Raw genomic sequence first — 20,729 nt, forward strand, 5'->3', positions numbered from 1 at the left:
CCCAGATGTCTATTATTAATTTATAAAAAAATATGGGCACGTCCCAGATTTGCTAGTAATTCATGTAACGTGGAAAATTTTTAATTATAAAACTAAGATGCAATCGAGATATTTAGCTCAAGGTATACAAATGGAAGTTTTGAGAGAGCCCAAGCTTCTACCAAATCTCTTAGACAAGATGCCTGTGAACAACCTGATGTTTTGGGCTTGAGCTAGTCCTAGGTCGCTCGAGTTCAGTTCATCCACGCTTAGATCGGCACAACCAAGATCCGTACACACGCCTTGTCATGCAATTGGGTTGGGTATGTAGGATTCTAGTTGGATCCACCAAAAGATTCTGCCCTTCTTCCTCCTCCCAGCTCCTTTCCTTTACGGTCGGCGTTGCACGGCGTGCCCACCCTCCGCTCCCTTTCGCAGCCGGCGGGCTTCTCGCGCTCCACCGTGAGCTCCGGCATCTACGTAGCACGGCCCGTCCTGGTGCCGTGGACCGGTACTCTCTCTCCCTCTCCCTCCCACTTTCCCCTATCCCCGTCTTTCAGGGTTAGTGATTTGGATTCAGCTAAAATTTCTCATCGTGTGATGCCTATTAAGTTGAAATAATTGGTCCAGATCTCTTCAAAAAAGAAATAATTGGTCCAGGTTTTAGTTGTAAGTAAGCCAGCAGTTTTTTTTTTCTTTCCGATATGATTATAAGTGTCGCGGTTAAATGGTTTTCTAAGAAGTCCTAGAAATTGGATAAAAATGATGGATAAAAATGATACTTCAGAGATCAAGAATGATATTTATTGAAAAAAGATAAATGGAGAGGAGGTAGAACCGTTTTTGCAGCTTCCTTCGACAACAGTAACTCAGCTTGTTGGTCTGTTTATTACTATTGGGATTTGAAGGTTGAAGGATTTGTTGATGCGTATCTATCAATGGGTCTGTCTTTTTACTTGTACAACTTGAAGAAAAAATGTTGCATACTTGTATAGCTCAAACTTTAATTTGAGAAAAATCTCTGTTGTTTCTGGTTGGGCGTGATTGGAGTAGGCTTGAATAGTATTGTAACAACCCAAGATCTCACCCAAAAAGGCTAGTTAGAAAGTATTAATTAGATTTCTTGATCATGAATAAGTATCTAAGATTACGATCAGCTTGTGTTCAGCTCAAATATGCCCGTACTACATTATCTCCTAATCCATATAGGTCATGGGTTGGATCCGCTCTGATACCATTTATAACAATTCAGGATTGCATCCAAAAAGGCTAGCCGGAAGATATTATTTGGGTTTATTGATCCTGCATAAATATTCAAGATCTACCCACCTATGATCGATGTGGGACTAAATACATGCCCACATGTGTTCACAAGTATTCTTGTTGTCAATGTTGTCAGAGGTCACGTTGGGCGTGCTGGCGAGGGTGGTTGCACAGGAGGCACGGGTTTCGTCATGTCTATAGGGAGGCAAATAGCGTTGCTGATTGGGTGGTGTCCTTCGCGGCCCATCATTTTGGGAGCTTTGCCTAGGTAGACCGTAGACCACGTGTCGGTGCCTTTTTTCTTGCATTGTCTTCTCTTTTCTGATTTTGTTGGTTGCATGCACACCCATCGTGTGTGAGCCGCCGTTGTACCCAAAAAAAAAAAAAAGTTGTTGGAGGCACTCCAGGTGCTTTCCTAGGCAATTGGGCGAAGTTGCCAAACCCCTAAATGCCTCAATAGTCCTCTCAAGAGACGTAGGATTGCTAAGGCAATGCCTAGGGGTGCACTTGAGCAAAGCAAGAGGTGTTTGTGCGAGCACTTCTGCAATGTGCATTACCATTCTTCTTGTCCTTTCTTGCTTGGAACCAGTTTAGATCACAATGTATGATGACCGCAATCTCCTTCTAGATATGAAACTCATGGACGTGAAAGGGAATCTAACAATCCAAAATATAAGGAAGGATTAGTGCCAAATACAGGGTCGTTGTGATTGACAAAGATTCCAGGGCAAGGTCTCATCTCATCATACATCACATATTGTGATGTTTGACAACCTAAATCATTTCCTTCTTGCCTACTGTTTTGGAGCTCTATTAGCTCTAATTTGATGTTGATTTTGGTTAATTGGAGCACTTATAAGTAAAGGGATACTCTAGTATCGTCAGTGGTTTAACTTTGTATGGTATATGTTGTTCAGAAACTTGAATCATGTTCCGAAAAGTGGTTTTTGCTGTCAGATTGGAACTTTGAAGCTATTTTAGGTTGTTCAGTAGTTCGTTCTTGCTGACATTTGCTTAAAAACATGTTATGGAAAGTGATATTTTGATGTGATATTTCAAAAGATGTGAATCATGATATGTAATGTTCAAGATGATCATGATTTAGGATGTTGAAACCTGAATTATGAATCTTAATGTTTGTATTGTTTCAAATAAAAATACTTATTTTTTTCTGATGCAATTATGGGGTTTTTCATATATTATCAACTTGCTTTAGTCAGGCGAGCACCTTTTGGTGCCTAGTGCCTTGAGCGAATAGGGGTCCTGTAGCCTTAAGGACACTTTTGCTTTTGATAGTCTTGCTTTCCAAAGGATGTTGCATAGTTGCATGAACTTGGATCTTTCATTATGATCAGCATCTGCTCAAGCTCATGGTGAACTATATTATATAGTTTTAGTTGATGTGGCAGCTAAATGAATGCAGAATGCTTTGTTCATGTAAGAACCACCACACTTCTACACTCTTCTCTTTTTTTTTTGGGACTTTTTGCATGCAAGTCTCTGGGCATTAGCACTTTGCTACATGCCCTTACAAAACCTTTTTTTTTGTTGGCATATTTGTTGGGTGAGTTCTTTTGTTGAATACTCATATAATAATAGCGAAGACATTGAATCCCCTTATCAATGGCTTCAGGTTGATAACAGAGTTATCTTAATTGCCATTCACCTGCATTAATGCTTTAGGTCTGTGTAATCGAGAGAAAAGGTGCACCTGATTTCAAAGGTGCACCTGTACAGGTAGAGCAGAGGACAGGATCTGTAGCATGATGAAACTTAGAGCCTTCAAAATTGTGGGGTTATATGATAGCAATGACATCATGGTAAAGAATTAACTCTTGGTTGGTAGGCATACTCGAGTCATATCTACATATGTGGAAATGCATTTTAAACTATTTAAGTAGGTAAACCATCATCATGACCTACAAGTTTTGTCCATTTTATTTTGGGTTGATGTGATTTATTCTTTTTCCTTTATTCCTATAAGTGCTATCTACTTAACATGAGTTTTTATGAAAAACCTCGACTAAACAAAGAGAATATGATTTTTCCTTTGATCATATCAGAGTTCATCTAATCTGTGCTTGATCTTCCATTTTCAAATTCACATTTGTTCTTCTAAGTCTGTGCAATGTGTCTCGTTTACATTGGTCATTTGTTTGGCTAGACGGTGGTACTAGTAAGCTAATTGAGTTTGATTTGATCTATTAAGGTGCTGGAGAGATGATTCTAAATGGATGGACGGTAATCTCAGGAAGTATGGCAATGAAACCTGGGCACTGCGGGGCATCATCATACAACTCTTCTTTTACACGCTTTGCTCGGCCGCCCTTGTTTTCTACTTGTCCAAAAGCAAACTTCTCTTGTCAACCTTCTCAAGTAATTGGAGTCTTGCCCTCCAGAGGTATGCACATAATGCTGGCTTACGTATATTTATTGTATTAAAGTTTATTGTATATAAGGGAACTTAAAATCTGTGCAGAGGTTTGCCAAATTGCATCCCAATCATTTATCATCTATATGATACTAGCGTTGGTGGAGAAATAAGGGGCTGTTTAGTTGCCTGCCTTTCGAGGTGCAGCTATAACTAGAAATGCAGCATTTGAATTTGCAAGTTTCTGTGTGGCTTGTATCAGAAAATTGCAGCTGCGGTTCCGTGTCTGGTTGTTATTGTGGAGAAGGTGTGATCACCCTAGAACGGATATGGTAAGATTACCTCCACTGATATTATTATATCATACTATCACATTATATTAATACTGCAGTATATTATATTATGTAATTTATAATATAATATAGTATAATACAACATTGTAATATAACATATAAGATAACTTAAGATAATACAATATAATATAATATACTATGATAGTGCATTATCTTATTTAATTAATGATATAATACTATAAACTCCTATAATTATTGTATTATTTTGTTCTAATAACTAAATTAATATTGATAATGTAATATTTTATAGTAATTGTTATCATAGTATAGTAATAATAATATTATATTTACATGCCTTTGTGTTGTAATTATAACACTATATGATATTACTATATTAATTATTATTTTACCATATATAATCTGTTACAATAAGAATTATACATATCATGATTTTTTTTTATATTAGAATAATCATAATATTGTTATCATATGATTATTAGGGAGAAAGGGAGGCAATGTAGCTCTTTAAGGCTGCAACTAGAGCCCCCATCTTGGGATGCGGCCATTTTTGGTTGCATCCATGGATGCAGCAAAAGAGCCTCGGTATGCAATTCAACTGCCTGTATCCAGTGCAGTTGCAAGCAACCAAACACCTGCATCCGTCCGCTTGCATCTAGGATGCAGCATCTAAGGCCTAGATGCAGGCAACCAAACAAGTGTTTCAACACTGCATGATCTCCAATATTGTAAGAAAGATAGGAAGGGGTTTGCTTAATTCACTAGAGTATTTATGTGCTATTCAGTAAAATCCATAGCTCGAAAGTGGTTTAGGAATGACATCTAAGCATCTCTTCATGCAAATTTAATGTCTCTTTAATGCAACTTAACTGAAGATACTACAGTTTTGTTGAACACCAGGGTTGCTACAGTATCCTGACTGCAAAGACACTGCCTAAGCAATTGGCTTTTAAGTTGATCAAGATGACTGCTGCCGTTGCTGTTGAATGATAAAATTTCACTGGTCTATATTGCTTAGCATATATAATTGCATTTCTTTTGGTTTAGGAGTCACCTTCTTGGAAATAGCAGAAGTCTTTAGGTAGTGCTGGGGAGGTAAAAGATTTTCTGATTATCTGAAACAGTAGAGAGGGTCTCAGGTTATATTTGCAATCCACTGAGCAATTGACACTATCGATGAGGCTTATCTCAGGTTCTAATTTCATATACGTTGCATATATCATGGTAGTCAAGTGGTTTGACAGTGTTGATTTTGAGTGGCAGGATGGATCACTGCACACCTCTCAAGCACCTCAGCATCCCTTCTCAGAGGAGATTATGGCAGCCTTGCAGATATGGTGCCAGATTTGGCCACACGATTGGCTAAGTGGCCTAGAAATCGGATGGTTCCTAGAGCATCGAAGGATGTTCCATACAGCTTCCGCTACCCTCCGATGACCAAAAAGCCGAGGTGGTGGTGGAGGACCTTGGCCTGCATTCCCTACCTAATGCCTCTTCACGAGACCTGGATGTATGCAGAGACTGCATATCATCTTCACCCTTTCTTGGAGGACTTTGAGTACCTCACCTACCCCTTCCTTGGGTTCATAGGCAGTCTGCCAAGCTGGTCTTTAATGGCCTATTTCTTTGTAGCCTACCTTGGGGTGGTGAGGAGGAAGGAGTGGCCGCACTTCTTCCGCTTCCATGTTGTGATGGGGATGCTGCTCGAGATCGCCCTCCAGGTCATTGGGACTGTGAGCCGTTGGATGCCACTTGCTGTGTACTGGGGCAAAATTGGGATGCATTTCTGGACTGCCGTGGTGTTTGCGTACCTGTTCACAGTGCTTGAGTGCATGCGCTGTGCACTTGGAGGCATGTATGCAGACGTCCCATTTGTCTCTGATGCCGCATATATTCAGATTCCATATGATTAAGAACTGTTGTATCTTCTTGTATTCTTTATACTATAGAATGGTGGTTTCTTCTTGGAAAACTCTTTTTAGAGGGAACTGGAATTTATGGTTTTGTCATTACATTTTGTACAGGAAACCAGGAATCTTTCTTTGTTTGTTGGCTGTGTCATTGTGTGTTATATTTTGAGGAATTGGTTTTTGATTCATGGTTTGTTGCCATACTCTGCAGAGAAACCCAGTAGACTCGAATGTGGAATAAATGAGAAGGGTTAGCTACATACTTCAGTGTTACAAACAACACCAGGTTCTCTCTGCAGCCATTTAAACATGGATCAGGGCATCTATGAATAATCCTTTCTCGAAGTCAGAGGCTTTTATATATGACCAAAGCACCAAGCTATGCTCAACCTTGATCAGTAGCTTTGATTTGATGGGACACCCTTCTTTATCATCAGAGAATGCCAGTACTTCAGGCAAACATGCCTCAAGTGCTGCATTACAATTTTATTTAAGCTTAACTCTTGGAGTTTGAACAAATGAATAATAAAAACTACGGAGTTACAAACTAGTTCTGCAGATATTTATTAGTTACAATCTAAAATTTTTTGTTAGAAAGCTTGGGTAAATTTGTAATGCTTTTTGTTATGTTTTAGTCGGAATTTGAAATTTGCAGATCATAATATCGAATAAATTATTCTAATATGGAAAGCTGTATTATCCAATATATTGAGCATTAATATTTTGTTTTTTCTTTATATACTTTTAGCATATGAAGTATTGTGCCCGTAGTTCAAATTATTGGACATTGTAATGGTTGTGGTCTCGGAGTGAAAATGGACTAGAAAATATATGTCCAAATCTATTTCAATATCCAAATATATTTAGATATGGATACAAATTCAGCATTTGATCAATATTCATGTCCGGTAACAAATGGGTTGGGTTAATTCGTGACCTGACCGAACCGACCTATTTAGACTCGACACAACCCATTCTTGAAGATTTGTGGGGCAAGTCAGGTTTCAAATATTAAACCCGTTCTACATTTTCAGTTAAGTCTTGGTCTTACAAATTTGACCCGACCGACCCGACCCAATCCAAATTGGCCCAAAAAAAAAGTATTCCAAGCCATTTCTTCCTTTTCTCTGATAAGAAAAAATTGCTTAAATTAATCTCACTACATTAAGAAGAAAAGGCTAGCTGTTAAGGTTATTAATCTCTTAAAGTATACTATAGTTCTAGATAAACATTAGTTCAATCAGAATTAAGACCAAAATTCTTTCATTAAATCTTGTTAATAAACAAGTGTATAACTAGACCAAAATTGGACCCGACCAGGTATTGAATATTTTGGATCAGATTTGGGTCATACAAAAACCTCAATTGGATCCAAACAATCTATTGAGTCTAAAATAATTGTCATGAACCCAACTTGATCTAACCTGATCATTACTAGATTGGGTTTTAGTCCAATATCAAGACATGTACATGAAATAGGATTGAGTCAGGGTCATGCATGCCCTAGTCCCGACCCGATTCATAAGCAGCCCTATTTTCGGTGATTTGCTGGTCCAAGGTGGAAAAGCAAGTTGATGGCAAAGTGAAGGGGTTGTGCGGCATGCCATCAGTTTGTCATCGGCATCCAGAGAAAATGATACTAGATTCGGGTGCCTTAAAACTTCAAGGACTTTTAGAAAATAGTATGCTAAATAGATTAATTACAACTATTGCAAACTATTATGGAAGCAACAAATATCAAGGATAAAAGTAGATTTCAGTCTACCAAAAGATTCCCTTTTTTTTAAGTATAAATTCTATCTTTCCTTTTCACCTACTCTTGGGTGGTTACCCATCTTGGGCAGTTTTGCCCACTAACCCACTCTCTTCTAACTCACTATTTACCATTTTCTAACTGGCTAAGTTTCAAATGCTCAAAACTTGAAGCTTTCCTGCCTTTATACATGCCTTCATTGGCCCGTGAGTCTATATTTCCCAGCTTAGGTTGGATTCAAGTTTTCCCAGAATCATCAGCGTAAGGCCGATTTCTTTGGTGTTATTCAACCGTCAATTTATTTATTTTTTAATCGCCGCATCAATTCAAGGTAAGATTGTCGATTGGTCTGATTAATCTACCATGTGGCATATGTACAAAATGTGATGCAAACAAGTCCTAATATTTATATACTGAAAAAAAAGATATAAATATAGATAGACAATTACTTAGTCGGTATTTATATAGCTTTAATAAACTTTAAATAAAAATAAGAGATAATATCAATGCCTTTAACTTAATTTACCTTCCATTAAGTGGTCTACTTGATTTTTTGGCTCGTAAAATTTAGCTATCTTATTCATATCTGTATTTATATTTATATTGTTTCTATCCAATTTATCTATATCCATTTAAAATAATTATGGATTTGAATTTTAGCATTGAAGTGCTATCCACATTATACTAAATATAAATATAAATATGAATATACTAATATATGATCTATTTTCGGACATATTATAGGCACTAACTTGTCGATTAGAATAATATTTTTTAAAATTAGTTGATTCAAAATAATAAAATTTATTTGTGAGCAATGATATAAGCAGATAGTGCTGTTCTTTAGTTGTTGCTATAATAACCAATAATGACTATTATTGTACTCTTCCTCTAAAAAGGGGCAAGTAGACTAGGTAATGCCTACATTGGGTAGAATGGCACATGATGATCATTTTTTAATACTAAACTATGGTTTTTGAGGGGCGTTTGAAGAAATAAAGTGTTAGGAACATTGGAATGGGCTTGCTCTTTTTCAAAACATAATCGAGTGACTTAGTTCATAAAATAGATAATTGTGACACTCATTGTGTTTGGATTGGGCACGGGTCAAGTCAGTATCCAATTTTCTTAGCGGGTTGCAGTACTTAGCAAACTTAATTTCTTTATGCTTGCAAAATGATTCATTAATGACATAAATTCAAAATATTTTTAATAAATTTTATAGAATTCAGAACAGCCCAGTGTCAATGTGTTAGGAACCCGCCCATGCCGCAGAAAATTCAAAAAATTCAGATGGCAGCGGAATCGACATAAGCGGGATCGACGTTCATCGCATGAACGTTGTTTCATGAACCGTTCGTAGTTAGATAAGGATTAAAAACTTTTAAACTAATTTGAAGATCAGATCTTCACCTTGTGCGGGTAGATGATCACCGCAAATCTGAGTTCGTGGTTTTAGGAAGAGGGTTCGCTTGAAGCCGTTCACGTGTCCGGCCTCTACGGGTATCCACACGAAGCAGAGATCCGATCAAAGCTCTCTAGTCTTCCCGGGGTGCTAGCTCCCTTGCAAAGACTTCTTTTGATGGCTGATCTTCTCTCTTTCTTTCAACTCTTGAATGTGCTTGAAAGGAGGAAGAAGAAGGAGGAATAGAGGAAGAGGAACAAAGGCCCTGCAGCCTTTCTTTTCTTCCCTGCGTTGGATGAAGCAAAGGAGGAGGGAGGAGGCCGCCAAGCTTCTTTTTCTTCCTCTTCTTGCTTGCGGCTGAACCAAGGAAAGGGAGAGGGGTGGCCACGGCTTGGAGGAAGAGGGATTCAACTTGATTAGGGCGCCGGCCCCTTTGCTCCCTTTTTATAGCCATCTAGGGCTCCTACAATTTAGGAGCCCAGAGTTATTTCCTAAGAGGGGGCGCCGGCCCCCTCTCTTCACCCCGCACCACATGGAAAGGGGAGGGGCGTACGCCCCTCCTCATGGTAAACCCTAATCCACATTAAGTAGGGTTTGGAATGCCCTAATGTGGTCAAGCCCTAATCTAATTAGGCTTAGCCCAAGGGTGAACCAATTTGGATCCAATCTAGGTAAGTCCTAATCCAATTAGAACTTAAATCAATTTTGACTCAATTGAACTCTTCAATCCTAATCCAATTAGGAGTCTTATTGATTCATTAGATTAATAATTAATTGTGACTTAAGAAACCCTAATCCAAATTAGGACATATTTAATTTTAGTCCTAATCCAATTAGGACTCTAATTTGAATCCGAAGTCCTAATCCGATTAGGACTCTAGGAATCCTACTCCAAGTAGGAATCCAATTTTAATTCAAAACTCCTAATCTAATTAGGATTGTAGGAATCCTATTCCAAGTAGGAATCCCAGTCCTACTCCAACTAGGATTCCCAGTCCTAATCCAATTAGGATTCTAGGAATCCTACTCGAAGTAGGATTTGTGTTTAAGTCCAATTAATTAATTCCCTTTGTTCCTTCTTCAACTGAATATCAATCGAATTGATTACTTGTGATTCCTAATCACGATTCAACCATCGGATCGGTCAATACTTCTAGTGTGTGTGACCCCATAGGTTCTATTCTGACTGGTAGTGAGATATATTGCGATCTCTATCACAATATCATTGAAAACTTCTTTCAATGGGTTGGAACGATTCCAACTCTACTCATTAGGGTTTATCGATCATCGAGATAATCCCTGTGAGTCCCACTATCCACCAGTGACACCTAGCAGCATGTAGTGGCTACCCAGTAGAATAGAATGATGAACCTCTAGGTGCAGTTATCGTGTGATACAGTCCTATTATCGTGGATCCCTACAGTCCGGAGGTCATGGATAACTCGTCAAACCCCTTCGTCTGTCATATGTCAAGATTTATTCGACTCGAGTTCGATAGTGGAAAACTCTTTCTCCACTTTATATTACTGCCCTGGCCAAGGTCTTAGAACTCAGTCTAACAAATCACATAGGATCACTCCTCTTCTATCAAGGTCGATAGATTCCATGTAAGTGCATACCCTACTCCTACAGTGAACTTAATGCAGCCAATCTACACTACAAGGACCGATATGACTAGAGACAATGTATACGTGTAGTCAAACTACAATAACCTCACTGTGAGTAGCTGAAGCACCGCAGGTCAAAGGACCAGTCATACTACTGCAACATCAAGCAAGTCACTGACGAGTGGATAGACATCCAAGTGACTTCTTGTCTTGGTCACGCTCAGTACCCTTGTTCTGTAACAAGCACCTGCACTATCATTTCAGTGTCGCCACACTGTGGACTCGAGTCTCGTCCATCCATAAGGAAAGTAATGTGTGCACTGATCTCATCGGATCGATCACCGCCCTCGTGATGATCCATCGATCAGGAGCATTCAAAAATTAATCACCAATGATACATGGCTCAAATTCTCAACTCTTGAGAATATGCATCATCATCTTATTAATTCCTTGGACGATTCATAGACACATAAACAATATGAACGAAAAAGATGCCTTTTATTTATTCAATAATAATAAAGTCAAATACAAATTATGTCCCAGAATTAATAATGTGTCAGCCAAAATTGGCTTCTAGGGCATACATCTAACAATCTCCCACTTGCACTAAAGCCAATCAGTCATATATCTTAGTCCCATCTTCTCAAGGTGGGCTTCAGTCTTTTGCTGACTTAGCTGTTTAGTGAATGGGTCTGCCACGTTGTTCGCGGAGTCTACTCTCTGCACTTCGACATACTTCTTCTCAACATAGTCGCGTATGAGATGGAAGCGCCGCTCTATGTGCTTGGACTTCTGATGAGACCTTGGCTCCTTAGCAAGAGCTATGGCGCCATTATTATCGCAGTAGAGTGTTATGGCATCTGATGACATTACATCCAATTCCGCAATGAATTTCTTGAACCAGAAGCCTTCCTTAGCAGCTTCAGAGGCGGCGATGTATTCAGCTTCCATAGTAGAATCAGCAATGATCGGTTGTTTAGAACTCTTCCAATTCACCGTACCACCATTGCACAAGAACACATATCCAGATGTTGACTTCCTATCATCGACATCAGTCATGAAGTCTGAATCTGTGTACCCTTCTACCTTTAACTCTGATGATCCTCCAAAGACTAAGAATAAATCTTTAGTTCTTCTCAAGTACTTAAGAATATTCTTCACCGCTGTCCAGTGTTCTTCACCTGGATTCGACTGATATCTGCTTGTGACACTCACAGCAAGAGCTATATCAGGTCGTGTACATAGCATGGCATACATGAGGCTCCCTATTGCCGATGCATAAGGGATCTTGCTCATGCGTTGAATCTCTTCAGATGTGTTGGGGCACATCTTCTTGGAGAGATGAATTCCATGTCTTAGGGGTAAGAGACCCCTTTTAGAGTTTTCCATGCTGAACCTTTTCAGCACTTCCTCTATGTACATCTTCTGTGATAGGCCAAGCATCCTTTTAGATCTATCTCTATAGACCTTAATTCCCAAAATATAGGATGCTTCCCCAAGGTCTTTCATGGAGAATTCTTTTGACAACCAGACCTTGACCGAGGTTAGCATGAGAATATCATTTCCTATCAGGAGGATGTCGTCCATGTACAGTACGAGAAATACGACAGCGCTCCCACTAACCTTTTTGTAAACACACGGTTCCTCTTCGTTTTTGATAAAATCAAACGTTTTGATTGCGTCATTGAAAACGAGTGCTCCATCTCCGAGATGCTTGCTTTAGTCCGTAGATGGACCTTTGCAGCTTGCAGACCTTGTGATCTCCATCACTGGAAGTGAAACCCAAAGGCTGTTTCATATAGATGTTTTCATCAAGATATCCATTTAGGAAAGTTGTTTTCACATCCATCTGCCAGATTTCATAATCATGAAATGCTGCAATGGCAAGCAATGTTCGGATGGATTTCAGCATGGCTACAGGTGAAAAGGTCTCCAGATAGTCAATGCCCTTGCGTTGACTATACCCTTTCGCCACAAGCCTTGCCATATAGGTCTCTACCTCTCCATCCGAACCTATCTTCCTTTTGTAGATCCATTTGCATCCAATAGGTACAATACCTTCTGGTGGATCTACTAAGGTCCAGACTTGGTTGGAATGCATGGAGTCTAACTCTGACTTCATAGCTTCCAACCATTTCTCGGAATCGATATCAGATATCGCCTCGTCGTAGGTTTTGGGATCCTGCGTGTGATCCTCGGTATCCCTATCTCCCACTAGGAACATTTCCTCGGTATTCTCTTCTAGTATACCTAAGTATCTATCGGGAGGATGGGAGACCCTACTTGATCTACGAGGTGGTTGAGGGACATCGTGTACTGGCTCTGTATTAATGGGTTCGATAGGATTCATGACTCGTTGCTTTTCAGAGACTTTCTCTTCAAGCTCAATTTTCCTCCCACTGCCTCTATCAAGGATAAACTGGTTTTCCAAGAAGATGGCATGACGGCTCACAAACACATTGTGATCCTCTGAGACGTAAAAATTGTATCCTAATGACTCTTTAGGATATCCTATAAAACGAGCACTTATGGTCCTAGCCTCTAGTTTGTCTGCCTGTAGTCTCTTGACGTGGGCCGGACATCCCCAAATCTTGAGATGACCAAGATTTGGTTTCTTACCATGCCATATCTCATACGGTGTGGTAGGAACGGATTTAGAGGGAACTCTATTAAGTAGATATACTGCGGTAAGTAAGGCATCTCCCCAAAGAAACATAGGTAAATCAGTGAAGCTCATCATGGACCTGACCATATCCAATAGGGTCCGATTCCTCCTCTCTGACACTCCGTTGAGTTGAGGTGTACCCGGAGGTGTCCACTGTGAGACTATGCCGTTTTCCTTGAGATAGTCCCGGAATTGCCCACTAAGGTATTCTCCTCCTCGATCTGATCGAAGTGCCTTAAGAAGTTTTCCAGTTTGTTTTTCTACTTCATTCTTGAACTCTTTGAACTTTTCAAAAGATTCAGACTTGTGTCTCATAAGATACACATACCCATACCGTGAATAATCATCGGTAAAGGTAATGAAGTACGAATAACGTCCCCTGGCTAGCACATCGAATGGGCCACATACATCTGTATGTACTAGGGTAAGTATTTCAGTGGTCCTCTCCCCATGTCCTACAAAGGGCAATCTAGCCATTTTTTCTTAAAGACAGGACTCGCAAACTGGATATGACTCGGAAGTCAATGAGCCGAGAAGCCCATTTTTATCCATTTTGTTCATCCTATCCTCTCCAATATGGCCAAGTCTGAGGTGCCACAAATATTTTTGGTTTATCTCATCTCTGGATCTTTTGGATCCTTTGGCACTCACTTCTTGCTCAGAAACATTTATAGATACATCCATATGCAAATGATAGAGACTGTCAATCATAAAACCACGTGCAACTATTTTATTTCTGAAATAAATAGAACAACAGTCTTTGTCAAAAGTAAAAACATTACCTTCCTGTGCTAGACATGAAACAGAAATCAAATTTCTGCTAGCAGCAGGTACATAATAGCAGTCTCTAAGCAATAAACTAAAACCAGACGGTAGTCGCAGATGGTAGGTGCCCACAGCCACAGCAGCAACTTTTGCCCCGTTGCCAACCCTAAGGGTTACCGCACCTTCCGCCAGCCTTCTACTTTCCTTTAGATCCTGCATGGTAGTGCACAAATGAGCACTAGAACCAGAATCTATAACCCAACTAGAAGTACAAGAAACCGTTAGATTAGTTTCAATTATGAGCAAGTCTATACCTTCTGAAGGTGTGTCACCTTTCTTATTCTTCAGGCTCTCGAGGTATGAAGGACAGTTTCTCTTCCAGTGGCCGTCGACATTGCAGTGGAAACATTTTCCTTTGTCGTTAGCCTTTTTCTTTTGAACTTCCTTCTTTGGCTTTTTGTCTTTCTTCTGCTTCTTAGCAGGCTTCTTTTTCTTCCAAGTAGACTTTCTCTTGGAACCAGAAGTCAACTCAGCAGCAAGGACATTGCCTCTTGAACCTTTCAAGGCTCTCTCAGCAGTTACCAACATATTTATCAGTTCAGTCTTAGTGCATTCAATCTTATTCATGTGGTAGTTTACTATAAACTGACCAAATGAATCAGGAAGGGATTGAAGGATCAGATCAACTTGCAATTCCTTGTGCATGTTCATACCGAGCTTCTCAAGCTCCTCTAGGTCCTTGATCATAGTCAGACCGTGATCATGAACGGACTGCCCCTCGCGCATCTTTGCTTTGAAGAGCCTCTTGGACACTTCAAAATGAGCTGTGCGACTCTGCTCACCATACAACTCTTGCAGGTGTGCCAGTATGTCCCTAGCAGTCTTCATATTTTCATGCTGGCATTGTAGTTCATTGGACATGGATGCCATGATATAGCACTTGACCCTAGTGTCATCGTCTGTCCACTTCTCATGCGTCGTACGCTGATCAGCGGTCGGACGTGTTGGTAATGCGGGGATGTTATTGTCGAGCACATAGCCTATTTTCTCGCAGTTCAAAACAATTTTGAGGTTTCTTAGCCAGTCCTTGTAATTTGTACCGGTCAATCAGTTGGTCTCAAGAATACGGGTCAAAGGGTTTGAGGCTGACATTATGATCTGCAGAGAGTAAAGATTCTAGTTAGACTTTTGTACTTGATCCTTAATCTGTTCTAAGGTCTTTTAGAACGACTGTACTTCCCACTATTTTCTCGAATTCCTCACACTCCCCTGGTAGGAAAACGGAAATTCTACGCGACTAGGGTTTCTAGTAGGTACTGCAGTCTCACCAATCTACATGGCACCTCACCTAACAGTTATTGGTGACACATAGATGGATGAGTGTACAACTCTTGTACAATGCTTCTCAAGCATGTTGCAGTGCAACTTGGTCTCTAAGCCATGAAGACCTCACCTAACAGTTATTGGTCCCATTTCTTAGTTAAGTCAGACCCACCGTATAACCGTAGGAATAAAGTCGTCATTGGGTCCTCACCTAACAGTTATTGGTGCCCAACCCCACCTTTACCCTACAACATCTCATGTCTATAGAGAGGTCCAGCCCCCCGATGCAACTTGACCACTGTGTCCAGCCGAGACAAATCAACATCAAAAAGGCCTTAGCAGCTCTACTACAGTGGAAGACCTGTTGACTTAATATTGGTTAATTAGGTCTTAGTGTTTGCAACTTGAGCTCTTCATAAGAGGTAATCGAACAATTGGCCAGGTAAGCAGGTGGGAGGCTCCCCTTACTCAGAGAGTAAGGTCCTAATTAAGTAACCACCTTTCATGCTTTCCTAGACACCAATTAGATCAATTAATCTAATATGACTTGCCCATGTCGGTTCACTCTCGACTTGATTGAGGAGGTTTTAATTTAGGTCTCAATTGGGTTTGCTACATCACATGTAAACCTATCTACCCGACTCTCATTCACATCACATGCAAACGGCACATTGCAGGCAGTTATAATCGCAGCAATAATTAAAGCTAAACTTTAAATAGGTGATGATCATGGATTCTAGTTAGGTCGTATTACAAGCACATGCACGTCAATCGATCAACTGGTCTTCAACTCTTGAATTGGTTCCAAGCCTCCTTGATTCGATCCTTGATCAACTCTTGATCCAATCGCCATCAACCGCTTAGATCACCTGTTCATCTCATGCCTTGTCTTCAACTTGATCGTTGACGTACATCACATCACAGAAATACAACCAGATGTAAAATAAAAATAATAATAAATTACATCTCATTTTAGGAGGCACGCAGGCCTCTCAAAACATTAAATAAGATGCATGCAAGCATCTGAAAAATTACATGACATTACAGATCACATCGCAGGTCATTACATTCGATACCAAAAGGGTTTGAATCCTATGATCATCACCATATGCAACAATTATAATTTTCAGATATGAAAACTAACTGATTATCTCATGACATAGGTTGTTGATCATGCTAATCATGATTCTAAACTTTGTAATCTCATTAACAATGCAATTAGAATCATCATCTTTTCATATAAAAATCAGCATGCAAAAATCAGCACCCTAGAAAAAATCTGCATGCAGAAAATTTTCAGCATGCATAATCTTTCAATTTTCAGATCTAATAAGCCTACTAATAATTAATCCTTACCTTAATCTACGAAGCCTAAGCTCTGATACCACTGTTAGAAAACCCCGATCATGCCGCTGAAATTTAAAAAAAATTCAGATGGCAGCGGAATCGACATAAGCGGGATCGACGTTCATCGCATGAACGTTGTTTCATGAACCGTTCGTAGTTAGATAAGGATTAAAAACTTTTAAACTAATTTGAAGATCAGATCTTCATCTTGTGCGGGTAGATGATCACCGCAAATCTGAGTTCGTGATTTTAGGAAGAGGGTTCGCTTGAAGCCGTTCAAGTGTCCGGCCTCTACGGGTATCCACACGAAGCAGAGATCCGATCAAAGCTCTCTAGTCTTCCCGGGGTGCTAGCTCCCTTGCAAAGACTTCTTTTGATGGCTGATCTCCTCTCTTTCTTTCAACTCTTGAATGTGCTTAAAAGGAGGAAGAAGAAGGAGGGATAGAGGAAGAGGAACGAAGGCCCTGCAGCCTTTCTTTTCTTCCCTGCGTTGGTGAAGCAAAGGAGGAGGGAGGAGGCCGCCAAGCTTCTTTTTCTTCCTCTTCTTGCTTGCGGCTGAACCAAGGAAAGGGAGAGGGGTGGCCACGGCTTGGAGGAAGAGGGATTCAACTTGATTAGGGCGCCGGCCCCTTTGCTCCCTTTTTATAGCCATCTAGGGCTCCTATAATTTAGAAGCCCTAGAGTTATTTCCTAAGAGGGGGCGCCGGCCCCCTCTCTTCACCCCACACCACATGGAAAGGGGAGGGGCGTACGCCCCTCCTCATGGTAAACCCTAATCCACATTAAGTAGGGTTTGGAATGCCCTAATGTGGTCAAGCCCTAATCCAATTAGGCTTAGCCCAAGGGTGAACCAATTTGGATCCAATCTAGGTAAGTCCTAATCCAATTAGAACTTAAATCAATTTTGACTCAATTGAATTCTTCAATCCTAATCCAATTAGGAGTCTTATTGATTCATTAGATTAATAATTAATTGTGACTTAAGAAATCCTAATCCAAATTAGGACATATTTAATTTTAGTCCTAATCCAATTAGGACTCTAATTTGAATCCGAAGTCCTAATCCGATTAGGACTCTAGGAATCCTACTCCAAGTAGGAATCCAATTTTAATTCAAAACTCCTAATCTAATTAGGATTGTAGGAATCCTATTCCAAGTAGGAATCCCAGTCCTACTCCAACTAGGATTTCCAGTCCTAATCCAATTAGGATTCTAGGAATCCTACTCGAAGTAGGATTTGTGTTTAAGTCCAATTAATTAATTCCCTTTGTTTCTTCTTCAACTGAATATCAATCGAATTGATTACTTGTGATTCCTAATCACGATTCAACCATCGAATCGGTCAATACTTCTAGTGTGTGTGACCCCATAGGTTCTATTCTGACTGGTAGTGAGATATATTGCGATCTCTATCACAATATCCTTGAAAACTTCTTTCCATGGGTTGGAACGATTCCAACTCTACTCATTAGGGTTTATCGATCATCGAGATAATCCCTGTGAGTCCCACTATCCACCAGTGACACCTAGCAGCATGTAGTAGCTACCCAGTAGAATAGAATTATGAACCTCTAGGTGCAGTTATCGTGTGATACAGTCCTACTATCGTGGATCCCTACAGTCCGGAGGTCATGGATAACTCGTCAAACCCCTTCGTCTGTCATATGTCAAGATTTATTCGACTCGAGTTCGATAGTGAAAAATTCTTTCTCCACTTTATATTACTGCCCTGGCCAAGGTCTTAGAACTCAGTCTAACAAATCACATAGGATCACTCCTCTTCTATCAAGGTCGATAGATTCCATGTAAGTGCATACCCTACTCCTACAGTGAACTTAATGCAGCCAATCTACACTACAAGGACCGATATGACTAGAGACAATGTATACGTGTAGTCAAACTACAATAACCTCACTGTGAGTAGCTGAAGCACCGCAGGTCAAAGGACCAGTCATACTACTGCAACATCAAGCAAGTCACTGACGAGTGGATAGACATCCAAGTGACTTCTTGTCTTGGTCACGCTCAGTACCCTTGTTCTGTAACAAGCACCTGCACTATCACTTCAGTGTCGCCACACTGTGGACTCGAGTCTCGTCCATCCATAAGGAAAGTAATGTGTGCACTGATCTCATCGGATCGATCACCGCCCTCGTGATGATCCATCGATCAGGAGCATTCAAAAATTAATCACCAATGATACATGGCTCAAATTCTCAACTCTTGAGAATATGCATCATCATCTTATTAATTCCTTGGACGATTCATAGACACATAAACAATATGAATGAAAAAGATGCCTTTTATTTATTCAATAATAATAAAGTCAAATACAAATTATGTCCCAGAATTAATAATGTGTCAGCTAAAATTGGCTTCTAGGGCATACATCTAACACAATGTATATCATAGGTTCACAAATTCGGTCTCATGCCCTGATCTATTATTATGATTAAAGCTAACTCCCAAATGGATACCTGACTAGACCTAAATTATTGTAGGATGTGTCAAGAAATGCATAGCAGATATATAAGCCCATGGCTTGGGTCATGTCCAGTTTACATCTAGACTAGATCGATGAGTCTTCGCAATTAGATTTGGCCATGGCCGGTGCAAACATAAGGTAAATATATCACATCTATTAACCCAATTAGTTTACCGTCCAAATTGTTTCCGATTTAAATTTGGCATCTGATTTAACTTAGTTCACACCGTTTAGGCTGTCAAGTTGCTCCCTTTTGTACGGAAAAGTTGGTTTCCTTATTTGTTTGGGGGCAATTTTGGTTTTTTACTTAGGTAAATAGTTCCAGTAACGCTACTAATTTAAATGGTTGTAAGCGTTGGTTTTATAAAATATTGCGTATGGGGATAATATACATAAACTTCAAGATGATTTGTAATTTATCCTAACAATTTAATAATTATTTTAGAAAACCACCTTTCAGAAGTTCACCAGTTTGTGCTATCTCACCATGCTTCAGGCTCTTACTGAAGTGAATGATATTGACGGCTTGTAGCAATGCTACGAGGAGAGGGAGCAGAGTTTTAGGTAGCCTATGATCTGAAGTTGATGAATTTGATGATTAGAGTCTACTCAAGGAAGAGCATGGTTGAAGAAGCTGAATCACTTTGGGAAAGGGCCTCAGAGAAGGTTGCAAGAATTGACTTGAGGGCGTGCGAGTTGTTCTTAGGAAACTAGTAGAAGAGCCACGAGGGTGAGGTTGGCTCTAAAATGGTCACAAAATGCAGTTTTAATGGTCAAACAGGACAAGTACGTACGTAGAAGTTAGATTAAGAGAAAGTGATCGTCTTCTTAAAACTTTTATAGGAGGCGAAGGATTGGAGGGTGCAGAGAGGTTCTGCAAGAGTTTGAACGCGCTTTACTTTCTCGATTCCAAAGCATATGAATCGCTGATCCGCCTCCAAAACTAAGAGAACGCCAGAAAGTGTCAAACTAGTATGTATTCAATTGGCTGCTCTGGGCAACTTTTTTGGGGAGGGATTGAGTTCTGTGTTATTCATGATAAGACTTCTAGGATTAATGGGTAACGTTGAAGTGAGCTCGAACCTAAGTTCTTTGGAAGGGCCTATGATCAGAAAATCACGTTGAGTTATGCGTCATTCACCATAAATTTCTGGAGGGTAAAGAAGGAAGGCTTACTCCATAGTCCCTGTAGGGCCAATGCTTAATCCAACGGAGAGTAAACCCTTAATGATTGTTGCTTGTGCGTGTTAAATTAGCAAGACATCATTTCTTCCTTTGAAGTTAATATCAATTCTTATAGTTGCCAAAATTTTCTCTCTTTTTTTTTCGTGGTAGATAACTAAATCTTTTTGTAAGAAGCGTGCAAGATCCCCAGCATCCAAATTGAGGCCCGAAGGGATTCACTATAACTAAATCTACTCCTTCAGTCCTTTGATCATTGTATTTTAAGATATACTAAAAATTAACAAGAATAAAAAGATAATATTATTGAAATTATGACAAAATAATAACAGCAATTGAATACAAAAGAATCTATTAGGGGA

The 20,729-nt window shown here is 39.8% G+C and overlaps 1 protein-coding gene across 1 annotated transcript; it reads left to right on the plus strand.

The window, feature by feature from the left end:
- Window positions 1–176: 176 nt before the first annotated feature.
- On the plus strand, window positions 177–5,971 carry LOC103718687 (protein TIC 20-I, chloroplastic-like). The gene is made up of 3 exons (XM_008807612.6): window positions 177–490; window positions 3,452–3,643; window positions 5,188–5,971. The coding sequence occupies exons 2-3, from the start codon at window positions 3,463–3,465 to the stop codon at window positions 5,835–5,837; spliced, it is 831 nt and encodes a 276-aa protein (XP_008805834.1). The 5' UTR covers window positions 177–490; window positions 3,452–3,462; the 3' UTR covers window positions 5,838–5,971.
- Window positions 5,972–20,729: the final 14,758 nt, after the last annotated feature.

This window comes from Phoenix dactylifera, chromosome 8 (assembly GCF_051530095.1).
Source record: "Phoenix dactylifera cultivar Ajwa chromosome 8, Ajwa_hap1_PhDact_Kaust_v1.1, whole genome shotgun sequence".
Lineage (NCBI taxonomy): Eukaryota > Viridiplantae > Streptophyta > Magnoliopsida > Arecales > Arecaceae > Phoenix > Phoenix dactylifera.